General features: G+C 42.0%; 2 protein-coding genes across 3 annotated transcripts; one reads left to right on the forward strand and one right to left on the reverse strand.

The window, feature by feature from the left end:
* The first annotated feature begins 395 nt into the window (after nt 1-395).
* On the forward strand, nt 396-12,123 carry si:ch211-257p13.3 (kinesin-like protein KIFC3). Of its 2 annotated transcripts, XM_056445014.1 has the most exons (21): nt 396-663; nt 1,111-3,338; nt 3,538-3,660; nt 3,894-3,990; nt 4,161-4,318; nt 4,439-4,691; nt 6,626-6,798; nt 6,938-7,003; nt 7,184-7,321; nt 7,432-7,629; nt 7,766-7,939; nt 8,480-8,627; nt 8,835-8,965; nt 9,081-9,192; nt 9,265-9,446; nt 9,519-9,623; nt 9,747-9,877; nt 9,968-10,088; nt 10,184-10,313; nt 10,652-10,881; nt 10,961-12,123. In XM_056445014.1, exons 3-21 carry the CDS (start codon nt 3,559-3,561, stop codon nt 11,084-11,086), a joined length of 2,775 nt encoding a protein of 924 aa, XP_056300989.1. In that variant the 5' UTR covers nt 396-663; nt 1,111-3,338; nt 3,538-3,558; the 3' UTR covers nt 11,087-12,123. The 2 variants fall into 2 exon arrangements, with proteins under 2 accessions (XP_056300989.1, XP_056300990.1); XM_056445015.1 differs by lacking the exons at nt 396-663; nt 1,111-3,338; nt 3,538-3,660 and having other exon boundaries at nt 3,972-3,990; nt 4,168-4,318.
* A 363-nt stretch (nt 12,124-12,486) lies between these two features.
* ccdc12 (coiled-coil domain containing 12) lies at nt 12,487-18,284 on the reverse strand. The gene is made up of 7 exons (XM_056444067.1): nt 18,172-18,284; nt 16,435-16,502; nt 14,101-14,180; nt 13,828-13,889; nt 13,703-13,737; nt 13,519-13,595; nt 12,487-12,866 (listed from the first exon to the last, which is right to left on the reverse strand). Exons 1-7 carry the CDS (start codon nt 18,253-18,255, stop codon nt 12,787-12,789), a joined length of 486 nt encoding a protein of 161 aa, XP_056300042.1. The 5' UTR covers nt 18,256-18,284; the 3' UTR covers nt 12,487-12,786.
* Between the last annotated feature and the right edge of the window lie 878 nt (nt 18,285-19,162).

Consider the following 19,162-nt stretch of genomic DNA (forward strand, 5'->3'; position numbering starts at 1 on the left):
GACGTTCCTGCGGGAGGAAATGAGACACTTCATAATAATTGTTTTTTACTTCATTGACAACATTCTGTTTGCCAGACTGCTGGATATGAATGTGCCTTTAATTCACATAACCTGATATGGTAGTCAGAAATCATAATACACTTTTTGAAAGGGTGAACACTTATAATACAATGTACTATTTTTTTAAAAAGAAGTAAAATCTCATTAGAAAATAATAAAACTCTATAACTCAATACTTAAGTAACGCTAATTTACTAAATTAAAAAGAATTATCTTCGGCCAGTGGTACATTTTGCGCTGATCGCTGGTACAGCGACAGAGTTTACGAGGAGCAGGGAAGGCATCTCTTGGAGCATGCGCACTGTCTATATCCGGACTTTACCTCACGTGTCAAAACAAACCTGCAAGTGTTCCTCCCCAAAGTTTGGTCTTTGTGTTGAGCTGACTTCTTAAAATACTATCCGATATTCAGACTCGTGCGACAGTTGCAGTAACTTACTTCAGACATTCATTAGAAACAACATGGACTGTTGCTGTTCGTGTTGACAGGAGTGTCACTCGTCCTCAGGATCAATGGCGTCTGTAACAGAGTGGTTCACAACATCTTGTTGCAACAGCATGTTGTCTGCCACAGCATTGTACTCTTCTTACAGGCTCTTTAAGGTCGGTGCCATTCACCATTGTGCCACGTCGGTAGATGATGTTGAAACTTACGAACACACTTTTAGAAACCTTGGTTGATTGATCAATTCATGCTATTAGGTACAGAACGATGATCTATCATACTGATAAAGTAGTGATCGTTTAAGTCGGTTTTTTTTTCTCAGGCATAATTGCTAAACATTCTCTGGTTGCAGCTTTTTAAACGTGAGGATGTTCTACATTTTCTTTATAATGTTTATCTTTTGATTTCGGACTGTTGGTTGGGCAACACATGTCGTTTCATTGTCACTTTATTTTTTAGTTTTTCATTTTAATATCCAGGAAAATAATATGTAAACTAATGTATTATTTTTCTTTTTTGTCTGTTAAATATTTGAGAAAAAATATGTAATGAATGTGTATTTTTGCCACCCGAATGCTGATATCTCTGCATTTACCTCCCTGCAGGATCACAGGGCTCCTTCAGTAGGCCTCTTCCTGCTTGGACTCTCTGCAGTCCTTTGCATCGTGCTTCCCTCCAGCTCGTACCTCGCCTCCATCCAGAGAGACGCAGAGTGGGTCGGCGAGGTTTTGGCTCCAGCGCTCTTCGCCTTTGACTTCCTCTGGCTCAGTGAAGACCACAACACGGCACACATTCTCCTTTGTGGTTCCTGTCTGCTGCTGGGGTTGAGTGACTGGCTCTCAGCAGATGCGCTCACGCTCATGACCCGCTGCCTGGGTTTGTCTTCCCTGTCCTGCTGCTTGACGGTGTGTCTGTTTGCCGGGAATGCTTTAGGGGCCTTTGGCAGTGTGGCCCTCAGCCTCCCGTTGCTTGTGGCTCAGAGAGTTGGAACAAATACTTTTGCTCCACTCATTTCTCCAGCTGCAACTGATGGTCTCACCAAGTGTTTGTTAAAGGGCTCCATGTCTGTTGGCTGTTGGGCCTCCACACAGGCCGTCAGCAAGTTTCTGTTGGATGTGACTGACCGATGTAACTTAGGCATTTCGTAAACCTGTAGAGATGTTTGGTGGGAGACACGGTGACAAAATGGACCTTTGCAAAAAGGAATATGCCTAACTTAAAAGCATTTCAGGATATTTGTGAGGAAGATTTTAGTTGTATTTCTTTTATTTACATTGTCATGAGAACACATATTATGAATTTGCCTTGATGAGCTCAGAGTGCAAATTGTTAGACAAGCTTTTCGAAGATTTCAACTTTGGCTTTTGGAAATTACAGATTTTTCAATTTGTATAGACAACTTGATTAATTGGTAAATCAAAACAATACAGAGTAATCCAAAATGAAGAAGAAATGTTAGTTGCTGTATGAGTTCCTGAATTTGAGTCCACACGCACTTCAGAATATCCTGATTTTACATATGGGTGTTTACTATATGGAAAAAACGAATATGATGATGACTGTTTTTCACACATTGAAGTTCCACATTGGATGTTTTACTGTATCTAAAAGCACACACAGATAACACTTTACAACTTATTTGCATGAGGAAATGTGACAACACTTTACAACTAGTAACATACTGCATCACTGGGATGCAGCAATACTCTTTAGACATCTGGTGTGCCCTGATAATATGTATTATGCATTTCAATTTCAAAATGTATGCATTTCAATTTGTTATGTGATTATTTCCAAGAATGTCAAGCAGCCTCTACTCACTTGTAAGCTATTCACACCCTCTACATGTCTCTCTCGCAGTTTTAGTGTTGTAGATTAAAAAAACATCCAGCTGCCTATTTGTTCTGCAGCCTCAGCGCTATCGCTGTTTGAATATCTGCAGTGGTCTAAACTCCTCGGCGTTTACCTCATCCTCATTTGATACTTCTTCAGGCAATTATCTTCGTCCACAGTGTTGTCCTTGCAAGATATTAATATGCTTTCCAGATATTTGTAGGGGACACTGCAGATTCCCTCTCAGGATTTCAGAGTTGTGATGAGCTGCCTCAGCAGTTTTACTGCAGTATAACACACACACACACACACACACACACACACACACATAGATCTGTGGCTGTGTTCCTGTCTGGGACAGTGCTTTCTTCAGTACACAGAGAACCAGGGACACGTCATCATGTTGTACTCCTTGTGAATTTAGAGTTTCAAGAATTATAATGCTAATCGTGCTGCATGTGCTTTTTCATCGAGTTCATGTCTTTTATTTGGCAATGCGGAAGTATTTCAAAGTTTAGAAATGTCTCATGTAATTATATTTATTCTCATTTAATTGCTTTTGGTTGATACAAATTAAATTATAATAAAAAAACACTCCAGTATTGTCATTTTACATTGAAATAAAGTTAATGTGTCCGATTGTTGGACACACATGGACATATGACTCACTATTTCCACGTGCCGTATGCTGTAGTTTGATTTTCATGAGCACCTGGAACCTGGCACGTCTCATCCCCCTCTTTCACCAATCTGTCACTCCTCCACTGCAGTGGTTCAGGAAACTGCACTGAGCATGCTCGCTGCCTGTCGATGGAGCAGGGAGAGGAGGAGAAAGAGGAGAGAAAACAGCACAGAGGGAGGCGCACACACATGCTGTTGCAGAGAACAAGGGCTGCATGGGAAGATTTGTCATTGGCAACACAGATGGAGCGTGAAGGGGGAATACAAATGAAATGGATGTCAGATTGTCGTCATCAAAGAGGAAAAGATATGTGATAAGGTAAAAAAGAAAAATATTTCAGCATGATTGAGTGGGTTCACAGTTAATATAGAAACAATGCCGTCTCTTGAGTCCTGATGTATCGAGACTAGTTTTTACATTCATGCATCCTTTGATTATCGTTGAGACTCGGGTGTTACCATTTATCTGCTGCATGATAGGGATATATGTGATTATTTAATGAATCTGTCATTTACAGGGGGACTTGGACGGTGTAGAGATGTACGCCTTCTACTCCCTCCTAGTCTACATCTTCTACACTGTCTTTAAAAAGGAGGAGGAGGATGAGGCTTTGGAGGGGGCGCGGGGATCTTCCTCAGACGTAGGTCTAGCCACATCATGTCCCGCATTGGGGTTCTTCTGTTCGGGAAAATACTTTTTTTCTGGGAACATGCCTGCGTCATCTATCACGTGATGCAGAACGTACAAAAAGGCTCGATTATATATGATGAGGAAATTGGTGGTGTCATTGTTCTGGCTTTTGTGTGCCTTGGGTGCACTGTGTAAATATTATGCCTATTATTGTCTGACCCTTATGCATGTTGCTTTGCTCAGGAGCCAAGACCTGTTTCCATGGAAACAGGGAGCAGGAGGAAAAATGGCCACACCCCCAAAATGGGGAAAAAGGCTGGTGTTCATCTTGGTGAATCCAGTGAGTGCTCAAATAGCTTTTATTTATAGTCCAACATAAAAGCTGTGATATGATATAGAATAGTGATACAACATTTATGATATGGATAGTTTCTACTGAATTGATTATTAAGGACATTCCTTTACTCACTTATGACTTTATGTTCATGCGATTTTATGTTGGTCATCCAGGCAGTAGCAGTGACAGCGATGAAATGTCTCTGAGTGATGAAGCTGAAGAAGAAGGCCCAGACATCCCAGCATGCACTCCTCTGGCTGCTTTTCTGTCCTTTAAGCAAGAGGCTGAGAAGAGGAGGGCATCACAGGTCCAGATGGAAACCACAGGAAAGGTAGCAAAACTGTATGATCAGCTTGATTGAGCTGCTCAGCTCATAGATTAATGAGCTCTTCCTTAAACCGGAGCTTCTGCTACGTTAAACTTTGTACGCGTGTGCTTCTGTTCTGTCCAGCTGACAGAGTCTCCCCTGTTAGCGGTGATGTCCCACTTGCTGACTTTTCTGGAGCAGTACTCCCACTTCCAGCAGCTGCAGCAGCAGGCCGACCAGTACCGGGTCCAGCTGAAGAGGCACCGCGTCCAGCACCGCCGCCAGATGAAGGCCCTGCGAGCGTCATACCGCCAGCGCCTCAGGGACAAGAGCAGCATCATCAGCAGCCTGGAGGAGGCCATCAGCCAGCAACAGACACCCAGTCCGCTGAGCGAGGGTGAGGGAGAAAGGGAAGGAGACGGAGAGAAATAATGGATGGGGCGGGGGGGGAATTAAGGTGCAAGAAGGTTTGGGTTTACATTTCAATGTCGTGGGTGTATGGGGAATGAAAAAGAGGGAGGTAGAGGTCAAGAGGCGGTTTTTATAACCGCACACTGAAGTAGATTGGTTTGTGTGAAAGGAGAAGCAGAACATGGCCTTGTGGACTACAGGTAGATTTAAGCTGATATGACTCTTTAGTGCGGATGTGATCATCTGATGGATGGAGAAAGATGGATTAGAAGGACAATGAATAAAGAAAGCCAATTTCACATCATCGCCATAATAGGGGCATATCCACCGGGTTACATAATATATATGAGAGAGTGTTTTGTTGTGTTTCCATTACTGGGAGTCATTCATTCTTAAAACATTGTCCCGCATCGTTCACTTCAGTGTACTACAAGGTGTTTTTTCCATCGTTGGTTCACCTTAGATTTGATTTTTCTTCGACCAGGAACACAGTGTATACCTTTTTATAGAAGAATGCAGTCATCAGCAGAAGAGCAGGCTGATTAGATTTTCGCCAGACCAACACAGCTGGGATTGACCTCAAAGCTTCAGATGTTGGTATCTGCTGTGTTTCAGATTTGACCAGATGGTTCTTTGACCTAGGAGCAGAAGGGTAGCGATACCGACTGCCCTGTCCGACATCACTTTTCTGTGCACATGTACAGCGTGTTGACAAGTGCATGAAGCTGTAGACAGATCAGAGTTCTGTCCTGAGACTGACTGATACAGCCTCAGAGAAACATGTCATCATGTACGATGATGTGGGCCATAGCCAGAAAGGGTTATATGAATCTCAGTTTGTAGGTGTGTTTAAGGAAAGGACCTCATGCTCACCAACTCTCATTAGTCACAGGACAAAGTTACATTATTCTGTGGTGCAGGTCTTTGATACTTGGCTATTGCCTCTCGTGTGGCTCTGTCATGAATAAAACATGGCTGAGAGTGCTGCTTTAGGTCCTGCAAAAGCACACGCAGGGTCTTGCACATGCCAGGCGTCACGTGTAAAAATATCCTGAAGTTCATGTCCCAAGTGTTATAAGGCAGTTTGGTTTGTTTGTTTACTGTAATGCAACTTGCAGACATAATTGATGCATCATTGATGTGCAGTATTTACAGCCCAAGTGCATTTTGGCCATGTTGTGATCTTAAAGTCAGTATATGATCACAAAAAACAAGAAATTATATTTCTTTTAATCTTCATCATCTGTTTTTCAGTGGGAGAAGGTACGTTTTGTATCTTTTCAAGCTGTTATTTTATAACGTACAAAGCTATCTCAGTGCCTCTGCAGACTTTCGTGTTTCTAGCGAGAATTTTTCTTTTAACACCCGTGATGCTCAGATATAGCCTCTCCTCCATGTTTTTCTTTATCTTCATTCCACCACCACCGATCCCTGCACTACTGTGACACTGTTGATGTAATTAGCACAAGAGGTGACGGCGCCTGATAAATCATTGAGAAGAAAGAAAGTATCACGAATGCCACTGTTCCTAATGAACAATAGATAAGATTTAGCAGGTTGTTTAGGATTGTCACTCCTCTTCACTCCAGGCTCTACGTGTTGCCCAGGAGACGTGAGAGTGGAAACACGGCAGTGATACTGTAACTTCACTGCTATATACACAGTGACTGCATGGTGTGTAAAAGAGCTCGAGTGCATGTCCTTTAATATTACACACGCACAAGCATCAACCGGAAAACATACAGAAAACCGGTTAAAGGATATTAGCTGGTTCTAATTCTAAGTGGCGAAATATGAATCGGGGTCAAGGGATGAAAGAATATGATTACGTTTATTTTGTGTTCGTTATGCGTCAGTATTCAGGCTGATGGTGATGATGCAAAGGCTGATTTATAGTCTTGCTTATGTAATGTCCCCCAGGCGAGTCCAGCAGTGATGCAGGGACACAAGCTGGTGTTCACAGGCTGGTTGAGTCTCTGTCCGGTCTGCAGGGGGAAAGGAGTCAGCTGAGAGGAGAACTCCGTCTGCTGCACTCACAGCTGGAGCAGAAGGAAAAGGACAGACACTATCGTATACAGGCCTTTGAACAGCAGGTAGGCTTCATATTAGTTAAATCCCAAATGCTATATCCATTTGGGAAAATAAATTTGTTTTCAAATACAATGTAATGGAACTGAATCTTCAAAAGGCATCCTCTGTTGTCACTTTTAACCCTTCGCATTCCTTGCACAGATTGATGAGCTCAAGAGTTGCATCGAGGAGCGCGAGGAGGAGCTTTCAAGACTGAGAACAGCCAGTGTAAGCAATGTGAACTATTGATTTCATCATTTGTCAAGTCACTTTTCACGTCATCAGCCAAGCTGCCACGCTGTCAGCATACCATATATGACATTATAAATCTCATCTACAAAATCATGTGTGAGGAACGATGGTTTTGTCTCTCATTGTTAAGCTGAACCTCATGTTTAATTTCCTCAGGGGGCAACAGACTCAGAGAAGCGGGTTCTGTGTCTCTCAGCAGAGAACGAGAGTCTGAAGCAGAACCTGAGCGTAACCCAAGGCCTCCTGCAGCAGCTGTCAACCATCCCCTCCCAGTCCAGCACCATGCTCATCAAGGTGAGATGCACCAATACACCTGAGGGCTGACTCACGGGCTCCCAAGGCAGCCAGAAGTCACTGGAAACACAAATATTTAAAAATGTACCTTGTTTTATGTGCTCGGCTAGGAGAATGAAAACCTCCGCAGCAGAGTGCAGCATCTGGAGATGTCCCTACAGCAGCGAGCTGAGCAGCTGTCACAACTGGAGCGACAGAGCGAACAAAGCGAGTGGAGGAGAGGAGAGGAGCTGAGGAAACGAGAGGACCGTGTGAGGGAGCTGCAGCTGGAGTTGGACAGAGAGAGAGGCAAGGAGCCAGTGGTGAAGGTAACGCTCACCTCAGAGTGAGATGTGTTCACTGGAAACGCAACAATGTTGAATACGAAGAGGGAATAATTCACAAAATTGGACATTGTCTCCTTATTTTTCAGAGATTGCACTAATGAAATATGTTTTCTGTCAGTATGTCACCCAGACTGTGGAGGTGGAATCACCGGCCACATTAAAGCAGCTGACCAAAGCCAGACAGAGGAATGAGCTGCTGTCCGATAAACTGTCCAATCAGAATGAGCGGTGCAAACAGCTTGAGGAACATATCAGGAAGTCCGATGAATACAGCTGTAATCTGCAGCACAAGGTAACAAACAGAGGCCATTGAATTAACATTTAACCCGTTTGGTGTGAGTATTTATACACAGATTAAACAGATTTTAACATGCAGTATAAAACTGAAGTAAATAATTGTGCTACACATTTTTTTGAATATGTCTCAAGCAGCAACAGGTTGGATATAAATTGCAAGGTGGACTTTTGACGTTAATGCTCCATAAGAATGTGAAATAACCATCAGCACATGTGTTATTCCTGTTGGCTGCCGGCCACAAGGAGGAAGGGTCCTCCTGGTGCCATCGACTCAGATTAAAATGGAGAAGAAAAAAAATGAAAGAGACAGAATTGGAGAAGTCCAGAGCGTGAAACAAACCACACACTGTTTTAAGAACAGATGATGAAAGGAGAGAAAATTAAAGGCAGAAAGAGGAAGTTTACACTTATCTGCTGTAAATTCACAACCTGTATCCATTTAATTGACAGATGAACTCATTACGGAGCTGAGCCTCCACAGGTTGGACCAGTCGAGCTGACAGATTGACAAATTGCTGTGCTGAACCTTTTACAGATTGCAACGTATGAGCGAGAAATCAGTAAACTGAGAGAGGAGCTGTTGAAAGAGATTGGCCACTTGGAGGAGAGGAAGGAGGAGGCCGTGAAGGCTGCAGCCACCTGCTCAGCCGAGCACTTTCAGAACTTGCAGGACAAGTTTTTCAGTAAGTTACAGCAAATCATGAAACGCCCAAAGAAAAGAGAAGAAAGAAAAATGAATCCCGTTGAGAAACTGTATCAATCTTCTCCTTTTCCTCTCAGCATGAAAGCAACAAACTACATTCCCCAACATGCCAAACGATTCCTTTGAACTTTTCCTTTCCAATTACTTTCCTCGATGTGAGTTTGATTCTTCCTATTTATCTTGTCAGGCTTGCAGACGCGTCTGACTGCACTACCTCCAACTTTACGCTCCATGAAAACAGACTACACCAGTCTGAAGAGCCAGGTTCGAAACTTCTCAGACTTTTACGGAGCAGCTATCAGTGAAGCAAAAAAACAGGTGTGTACATGACATCGCATCACGAAGTCAACACAATGCATTCAGGTGGTAAATCCGACCCAATCGACAAGCCTAGTAAAGAATGTTTTTGCACTATTTTGCTGTGTTTTTTCAGATTTCAGCAGCTCTTAGTGAGATGTCTGATGCCAACAAAGATCTCCTGGATAAATATAGGAAGGAGGTTGCACTGCGCAGGAAGTACCACGAGCAGCTGGTGGAGCTTAAGGGTATGCAGAGCAGACGGAAGAAAAAACACTGCAGAAAATAAAATCATTATCATCAACTCGACCTGTTTTTAGGCAACATCCGCGTGCTGTGTCGCGTGAAGCCTGTGCTGAAGGAGGACCAGCATGAGGAGGGCCAGTCTGTGGTGGTGACGACGGACCCCAACAATGAATCCTCACTCAATGTGCTGAACAAAGGGAAGAGTCGCCTTTTTGAACTGGACAAGGTCTTCCACCCGCAGGCCACGCAGGAAGAGGTTTGAAAATGAACAGCACATGCAGGAAATGTAACCATAACGAGAACTCTAACTCTGTTTTTTCTTCTTCAGGTCTTCCAGGAGATTGAGCCTCTTGTGACGTCCTGCATCGACGGCTACCAAGTCTGCATATTTGCCTATGGACAAACTGGATCTGGAAAAACTCACACAATGGAGGTATACTTACTAGTTTTCGAGCATTATTGTAGCCAAAGAGTAATAACATATATTGGAGCCACTGAACACACCAGCACACATACTGGGCCATAATGTAGACTCAAACTATCATTTGCTTTTTAGGGCAGCGTAGAGAACCCAGGAATCAACCAGCGAGCCCTGAAACATCTCTTCAGTGAGATTGAGGAGAGGAAGGACATGTGGTCTTACACGGTCACCGTCAACTCTGTGGAGATCTACAACGAGGTGCTAAGGTACTGTATGCTGCGCCTTTCTAGTCCGCAATATACCAGACCTGCTGGTAGCTACTTGTTTTATTGTGGGCCTCGTGTTGTGTTCCTCAGAGACCTGCTGAGTAAGGATGGAGATAAACTGGACATTAAGATCAACCCGGATGGAACAGGGCAGCTGCATGTGCCAGGCCTCCGGGTCATCGAGGTTAAGAGCTTTCAGCACATCAAGAAGGTGACACCGTGTATTTTAAACAATCTGTACTGAATTATCAATCACTATATCAATAAATTGGGACATTTATGCTCATTATTCTGGTTCTTGTTAAGATTTTGGCAACAGCCCGAAAGAACAGGATCACTTTCGGCACTCAGATGAACCAGCATAGCTCCCGCTCCCATGCTCTGCTCTGCATCACTGTTCAGGGAACTGACCTCGCCACCGGCTCAAAAACCACCGGTCAGTCACACGTGTGTTTCTCCTGCGACAGGGAATCAACAAGTTCATATTGGCTGTAAATCTGAATCAGATGTGGCTTCCCTCATTGAATCCGTCTTTTTTCTTCTTTTTGTATTTAACCCTCAGTGCAGTCTTGCTCGTGTTTAATGCTAAATACATTATCGAATAATCCAAGGGATATCATTGGGAATTTACTTCAGCTAAGTTAATGCTGAGAAAGAGAATAAAGTTCAGAAGTTCAAAAGAGAAGCTTCTGATCAGAATTCAGTAAGACACAGGGATCCAGAGAGGATTTTCTTCATTTCACTTTTACGATGATTGAACTTTTCTTTCGTCAGGCAAGTTGAACCTGGTGGACCTGGCTGGCTCGGAGAGGGTCTGGAAGTCTGGTGCAGAGGGAGAGAGGCTGAAAGAGGCCCAGAATATCAACCGCTCCCTTCTGTCACTGGGGGACGTTATACAGGCGCTGAGAGCTCGCCACAATCATATCCCTTTCAGGAACTCCCGCCTTACGTACTTATTACAAGACTCACTGGGCAAAGGCAGCAAGACTGTCATGGTGGTGCAGGTGAGATCACTTATCTAACTGTATGTTACTGAGGTAATTCAATTCCAAGTCTTCACTGATGCATGTTATGATCCTCTAGGTTTCTGCTCTGGAGAGTAACGTGGGAGAGACATTGTGCTCACTGAAGTTTGCCCAGAGGGTGTGTAAGGTGGAACTCGGTCCTGCAGCCAGGAAGATTGAATCTGGTGGAGGGCAATGCGACTGATAGCCTCAAATCAGCCGCTTCCTGTTCCCAGTGATGACCAAGCAATCATAACGCTGCAGCATCAACAACAATCCTGCTCAAGGGCTAAATCTATGGAGGGCTGCGTGTCATTCGAATGCCAACCTCTTGCGGTTCGGTATTGAGGCCTCCTCGCTGCCATTTTCTGCTTCCGACAAGTGGAAACCTTTTATCATCTGCATGCAGGAATATTTATTCTTCCACTATAAATGTGCCAAAACAACCTCTGACTCCCACACGGTCTAAGATTTGACACTTCCTTGAACTAGAATATCTGTTTCCTTTGACTAAATACCAAAATCCAGGATTCATCTCAGCGGTTCTCGCTGATCATAAAAGTATTTAGAGCAGCATTATGTTCAAACAGCTTGTACAAGCTTTCCAGAGCCACATTATCAACAACTTCCGTTTTTACACAATTGATCATCTTGCTATAAATGTCTGTACTTTGTAAGCTTCATCTCCAATGTTGTATATTTTTTGAAGATAGTAGTGCAAAGGAGAGAATCTGTTTTCTAGTCAAAGTATGGGCTATTAATCATTTCAATGACACTTAAATCACATATTCGTGTAGTTCTTGTGAACTTTAAAAGAGCTGTGTTTGAATGCTTTGATCTCTTTAGACTCTTGGTCATTTACCTTTTGAGGATAGAGGAAAGCGTTTGAAGGAGCAGCTGGCCTTGTATTAAGAGTGGTACTATAATGAACTGTGCAATACCCTCCTTATTGAGGGGACAGCTTGGGCCTACGTAGACCGACGATGCACTTTAATGGGAAAGAATAGGAACATTGCAGTTCATGAGATATGTAGGTGCTTGCAATAGATCTCACTATAGTGAATGTCATACCAAAAATGTCTCGGCTGTTCATCGTTCCTCTATTTATCACCCATCAAAACTAACTTGATTCAACTGTAGCCAGACATTAATGTTGCAGTAACTATCATGAGTGCATAGGGGGCACTTGATGTTTAGAGAGTGAATTTTCATAGTTTTCTGAATAAATATGTATTTAAAAATTGTCTTCTATTATTGGATGCTCAGCGTCAAAACACTGAAGCATAAATGTATGTATAAATAATTAGGCGTGAAACGTGAACCCAACTGCTATCCCTTAAACATCACTGGATGTGTGAGGCAATTTGAAAAACAAGTTGGCAGGATTGCTTGAGGGAATTATTTTTTTAATCTATTATCAATTACGTTAAATATTATTTTTCTAAAGATTTCCTGAAAGGATTTTGGCATCAGTGTGATTAGATATTTTCCATAATGTAAAATATTACAATATATGATAATGTAAGCCGTGATAGACATTAATCCATATTGCCCACCCCCACTTCCAAATAAAGACAAAATACAGTACATGAAAATAATAATCAGCCATTTGAAAAAGTTATTTTACTTGAAAATGTAAAATGTACAACAAAATATGGACATTGCATTACCACTGCACATCAATAAACCACGTACACAGAATGTACGACTACATATTAATATGGAATAACGCAATGATCCAAGGCAGGACTCAAGGGGAAATGAAGACCTGACATGACTTTACTCTCTGCATGGAGGAAAGTAGCCATTTCCGTGAGCACAACACAGATGTGAAGGAACAGTCCCAGTAACCCAAGGCAATCCCTCGGGAGTCTCTTTTCTTTTCTTTTTTTAAATCGGTCATCTTTAGTCCGAGTCTCCCTCTTCCAATCCTGCTGCTTCCACCGCTGCGGCCAACTCGTCTTCACTGCCTCGCAGACGGTCCCCTGGACACAAACACTCACTGTCAATCTGATTCATGGAATCACTGAATTCTCTGATCACAAGTTGCATTTATGTGTAATTGCAGCTTATTGGCCACAGCTCTGGTTACGGTCTTATTCATGGTGAATGCACCAGTGACTTCCTGTAAACAAGCATTCCTGTTGTCCCCCCAACAGACAGACCACTCTGCTGGTCGATTGCAGAGTTACTCTGAACACAGAGCTAATTTAACAATGTTTTTTTTCACAATAATAGTAAATCAACATGTTGCTGTAATGCTGTCTGTGTTTGCACAGAAAGTTAAATCACAACAAAGAAATGGCCGCCGTTTATGTTAACATCCAACTATAAACCTACTAATTGTGTCATTTTGAGGACACAAAACAATGTCACATATTAAAACAGAGGGGGAATAAACATTGAAACCCGTTTTGTGTTTTCCATTAGAGTGGATGCCTATTATTAGAATGTGGTTCACACATCAGTGGAGGAGTCGCACCATTGATGCTATCAGGTGGGTTCAAGGCTCTGGGGAATCTGTAAACCGCAAAGCAATTAGCCTCATAATTCACGCCTGGCTTACACATGCTCGTCTCTGTGGTGTCAGGAAAAGTTGGTGATAAAACGCAAGAAGATGAAATAGGAAATACTAACGGATGAGTTCGGCGATCGCTCTCTGTGTTCTCCTCTCCAACTTCTCCAGTTTCTTTGCAACATCACGCTTTAGATCCCTAGATTCAGAGTCACAAAGAAAAGACAATGTGGGAAACAAATCTTGAATCTTGCCAAGATATTATGCGCCATACAGGTTGTTAAATAATTTTCAAAAACGTCGTACCAGTCTGGTTTTCTCGGGGCGAGGTTGGCCAAATCCTGAGGTATGAAAACAGCCGAGTAAAACAACCGGAACCACGATGCTTCTTCGACATAATAAATCACATCTACACAGAAAGGGCTACTCACCACTTCTTCAATGATGGGCTCTGGATTAGCTGCATCCAACTGGTCTTTTACTTTATCCTCCACTGCAAACAAAGAATATTCATCATCTTTCATCAATGATATAAGATAGTAGCAGCAGCAGGAGTCTCTGATCAAGGGCCGCGTTGAGCCGATCACCATGTGCTCGGACCTTTCTAGAGGCAATGTGATCTTTACAGTAGCCACAGCAAGGCAACATCCAAATCACCCGAGCTCATGTTATTCAAAGCTTGTTTGCGATCGAAGAGTTCTCACCTGATGCAGGTTTTGCTTTGGGCACCTGCCTCTCCTTCAGCTCTTCATCCTCTGGTGTGTAATTCCTCAGCTTCAACTCTCTGAGGACAGAAATCACAACCATCAGCCATCAATGCGCTCCTATTCCTTTTTCCACACTAATGTGACCGTCCAGGAGGTGGCAGTGTAGACAAATATACCGAATATATCGAAGACCAGGAGCATAAAAGACCATCTGCAAACCCTTCACAGCTGCACATCTAATGGGAGAGGATGTTGGGAATAATGTCCCTCTTTATTCCTATGAACACGTCTGATTAACATGTTCCACCTGCTCCTAAGGACAGACTTGCGGAGAGCAGCAAACAGCTGAGGAATGCTGTCCTTGATGTTACCGTCTTTCATCACATCGCTGCATGGAGGAATTCTTGGCAAGAACCCCTCACATCTCTGCAGATTATACATACGTCAGTCCAGAGGCAGAGGTAAACTATTGTCTAACCAAGAGCGTTATCAGCTGCTCTGAGCTTAACATGGATTTGTGATGAGGCTCGAGGGAACACTCGAGATACATTCATCAGACCCCTGCTGCCAACAGACGCATGCCTTGTATGGGTATGGGCAGGAATGCTCGCCATGCTCCGACTTCACAAATCTATTTCCAGGCCTCCTGAAAGTCTCCGAAACAGGAATATGTATTCCTATCCATCTCATCCGTAAAATGTAAATATCATACCTAGCATATATCAGCCTTCAAATCTCATAATGTGATGACATAAAGCAAATAAATGAAGTGAAACAAATTAAAATCAACACATTTGAAGAGTTCTTCCTCCAGGAAGCAATAATGTGCCCAGCACAATCTTAGCTAACAGTGAGCTATGGCTCACCAAACATAACATTCATAAACATAATTTGAGGACTTTAAATTGAATGGACACTGTGGCGTATTTGTTAGGATCCCTTACGATGGATAAGTAACGGTAGTCCACATTTATTTTGTACTTGATGTCGACCGTTAATGTCTTCCAGAGACTGAAACATGTTCCAACACTCACCCAACAATAAACTGTATGAGTACATGTTCTGCTTGTTGAGTTTGACATAACTCCTTTTTTTCTTAACTATCTCTTAGTTTGATGCAAAAGTGTGTTTACAAGTTTCCGCTTCAAGAACACTGTGGCATCAAAGAGAGCCAGTGATACATTCAGAGTCCAGACGCAAGTGTGGCTCTCTTCAAATGTTTAGAGTGAACTGGGGCTGAGTGGGTGCAGCAGTGTTCCAATGTGCACACTGATATCAAGCTCCCTGCTCCATTCACCAGAGCACAACAATCTTCCAAAAACAAGCTGCCTTTTTATGGACACGTGCGACGAAGAGATTGTTAAAGCTAGCGTGTAGTTAGTCATATCAATATTTAAGGAGGCTTTTGAACTTCCTCAAATGTTATTTGCAGTTTCCTAGAATTTAAAATGGACTTGCCCATCAGTCTATCTAAAAATTAAAAAAACAGAAGCCCTGACAACACTTAACAAGATGCAACAGGAAAAACCGCATGGTGCCTTTTGTGGAACATGCTTGGGAGGAATGTATGAGAACACACAGGAAGTTGACAAACTATCTGGCCAAATTCTACTGTCTTCTTGTGGATCGTTCATCTGAGTCGCAGCAACTTCAGGGTCAACATGTTGATTGTCGTCTTCTTTTATGCCTGGATTTGGAAATTTGATGTCCTATTCAAATATTCATACAAGATACATGACAAACCCTGCTACAAATGTGTATCTTAGTTTAGCAAAGCACTGGAAAAAAACCAGTACAACTTTGAACTTGTTTGAACTTTTTGCTTCAATGACGAATAGCTAAATGAACCATTTGAAGGCTGCAGCTATGTTCATGCTCACGAGAGAGATCTGTCCGGTTGGACTGGAGGAAGTACAGCGGCACTCCTTCTGTGCCGTCATTAAATATAAACAATGGAGAAAAGGTCCTGTAGGACAGGAAAGATGGCTGCTCCTTCAAACCTGCTAACACACAAGGTTGAGTAAGCTGCAGGATATTTGAGCAGCTAATAGCAGGAGGCTGTGATGCAGCCCAGTGTCAACACTGCAGCTCATGACCTGCACTGAGACATGCAATACAGTGTTACAAGAAGATGGCGACCAGATAAAGGGGAGATAAATGCTCTGATCGTGTGCAGCCATATCAGTTTCTGTTCCGTTTGAGCAGCTCTAACAAATTCAGCTGAAGGGGGGCGCAAGAGAGACTAAGAGGTGAAGAAGTAATGACATGGTTTCATAAATAATTGGGTTAAAAAAATAACAGCCATTTATGTGGATTGTGTGATGAACCAACCTGTGCCTTTCTTCAGTCGTCTCCTCTAGTGAAGCCTTTTTGTTCTCTGGCTCCCCGTCTTCCTGCCCCTGTTAAAATAATTATGCCATCATTAAAATAAAGGATAAATAAATTATGAAAAAGGCTTGCAGAAATGCGACAAATTTATATTGACCCCAAGTGAAAAATGATAAATGATATTGGACCCCTCCCATGTTGTATTTTCCTAAAGATGCTTCCTGTCCACATGCTGAAACAATTCAGGGGACTGACTCATTCTTGAAGTTTAGTACAAAAGGAAAACAGCCCCAGCTTCAGGAATGTCAACAGTCATGTCTCAGAGATTGCGAGTCAAACCCAGTGTGCCAGTGCTTAACCCAAGCTTAGACACACTCTGGTCCAACTGCAAACACAGTGGCTTGCACTTTGAACACAGTTTCCTTTTGCCAGAAGAATTCAAAGCCAGAATTGAAAAATCTCCATAGTAGAGACGCAGAATAACTGTAATGTTTAAAAGGTGAACTTTGTAGTCACTGGAAACAGTTGCTAATGTCATTTTGATCTAGGCAAACTGAAAAGATGACTTCTTAAACATTTCTTACACATATATTACAATTCCAATAAAAAGAGTTGTCGTGATGCTAGTATTTATTATTTTGCTGTGTTTGATTCCTACTTGAAAACATTTCCCCCACAGATTTTACAGTTATTCATCTTCCGTGCAACTGAGTTGACAAGCATATCACAATGGTTAGGCATGCTCTTAAAATCACTTGATTTAATACAATACTTTAATGAATGAAGTAAAACAATATATTCTTAAGAAACTACCATTCAGTGGAAATTCCCAAATGTCTTCAGACTTTGATTATTTTGATCTATTCCTCAATGTCCCAATCTGAAAAATATCTGTGTCCTGTAATATACCGAGACCTTTACAGCAAGTGGCAGCCCGATGTTTCTGATGTATTTCAGAGAAACTGTGCTTTTGTCATTAAATATTGAGCAACAGACTTCTATTCTTAATAAAATTATTCCGATTACTTTCATTAAGAAGATATCCTTCTTCTCAGCGCTCTCTCCCTGCAGCCACCTTCATCCTTTACCTCAGCTTGTCAGCAAGATATTGAGGCTCCATCTATTACATGTAGTGCTGAACATCAACCAAAATACAAGGAAATACATCAGTCTGGAGAGAAAAATATGATTTTATCTGTGGATATAAAACACCACCAAGTGCATTGCTGAGAGGATTGTTTAACATTATGACTTGTGTTTGGCTATAGTATTTTCATGCAGATCTATAAGTTCATTGATCCTGTTAGTGTAACAAACATGTCTCTGATCATATTCAGCCAGGAGTGCGTTTCACTTATAAACGCCGTAAAAGTTATCATTCATTGTATAAAAGATAAATAAGATATTACAAATAATAAAAGTATTATTGAGTAGAGCTTGAATTTCTAAAAGAATATTTAAAAAATATTTAGCGACTTCTCATTAACAAGCGATACACCTGCAAACGCACTGTAGGAATTACACACTTAATACATTACATTTTAAATAAATTATCCAAACCCACATGCTCTAACAGGACGACAACAAAGCTACAAAACAAAGTTACAATTGATTTGCTCACTACAGAAACATGCTAACGTTGTTAGCTACAAGCTAAGTCGGCTAACGCTAGCTCACCAACCAAACTGTTTATGATGTCGGCCATGAAAGAAAACAGACATCAGCAGACAAAACACTCACATAAAGTTGTTTATCTCTTAAAGCTTTCAGTCTCTCCTTTCTCTTCAAAGCCTGCTCCTGCAGCGACCCAACATTTCGCTCCATGTTTATCTCTCAATTGCTAACGCGACACGCCGCTCAGTGCGCTCTGAAATCCATTCACAGGCCTGACCGAGGACGTGAAACCGACCGTCGAGCACATCGATTGCAGAGGCCCGTTGCCTCATCATGAGATATTATTATGTCGACAAATCTCTTCAACGTCATGAATTACATTGATCCCATTTTAATATTTACAAAAAATAATTCCTAATTAGGTTTAATGAGATTGCACACATTTTACATAATTTAAACATAGTTCAATTGTTTTGGGGTCTGTGCTGGATGTCTCGGCAGGTGGGATAGGTCGGCTATCCTCCTTGAACTGATCTAACCTTCAGCAGCTTGTATGCTATTTTGATTAGTATTTGGACATGCAAATGGTCTATTAGCCGACCTATAGATTAAGGGGGATACATAGGATGGACTGGCACACTGTGCTGCCTGTTGGTGGTCACACCAGGTCCTGTTTAGGAATGTAGGCCATCGCCATGGTAATACAGTGGCCTTCACTGTGCCCATCCTTCTCACGACCAAGTGTGTGACAACACAAACCTTATTGTGTTAAAGGTCCAAACACAGTTTAAGATCACAACACTAATATATCAATACTGTACCCATATGTAGTCTTGTTAGTAGTTCATCAAGATACAAATTAAGTACGGTTATAGATTATAGTCTACCATTGCAAATGGGAAGGAAAATTAACCTGACTTCTCAAACAAAAAGTCTGGTATTTAACTCAATAATACAATGGCATTCTTCCAAATTAGCACTTAGAATTTTCGATACATTTCTTCTGCACATCATTTCACACTTTAACTGTATAGTTTGATTATATTCCTATATTTTACTTTCAGTATCGATAAATTGTACCAATATCGGTCTCTCAGTGGAATTCAATACAACGTGT

The sequence above is a fragment of the Pseudoliparis swirei genome, chromosome 22 (assembly GCF_029220125.1).
Source record: "Pseudoliparis swirei isolate HS2019 ecotype Mariana Trench chromosome 22, NWPU_hadal_v1, whole genome shotgun sequence".
Classification (NCBI taxonomy): Eukaryota; Metazoa; Chordata; class Actinopteri; order Perciformes; family Liparidae; genus Pseudoliparis; species Pseudoliparis swirei.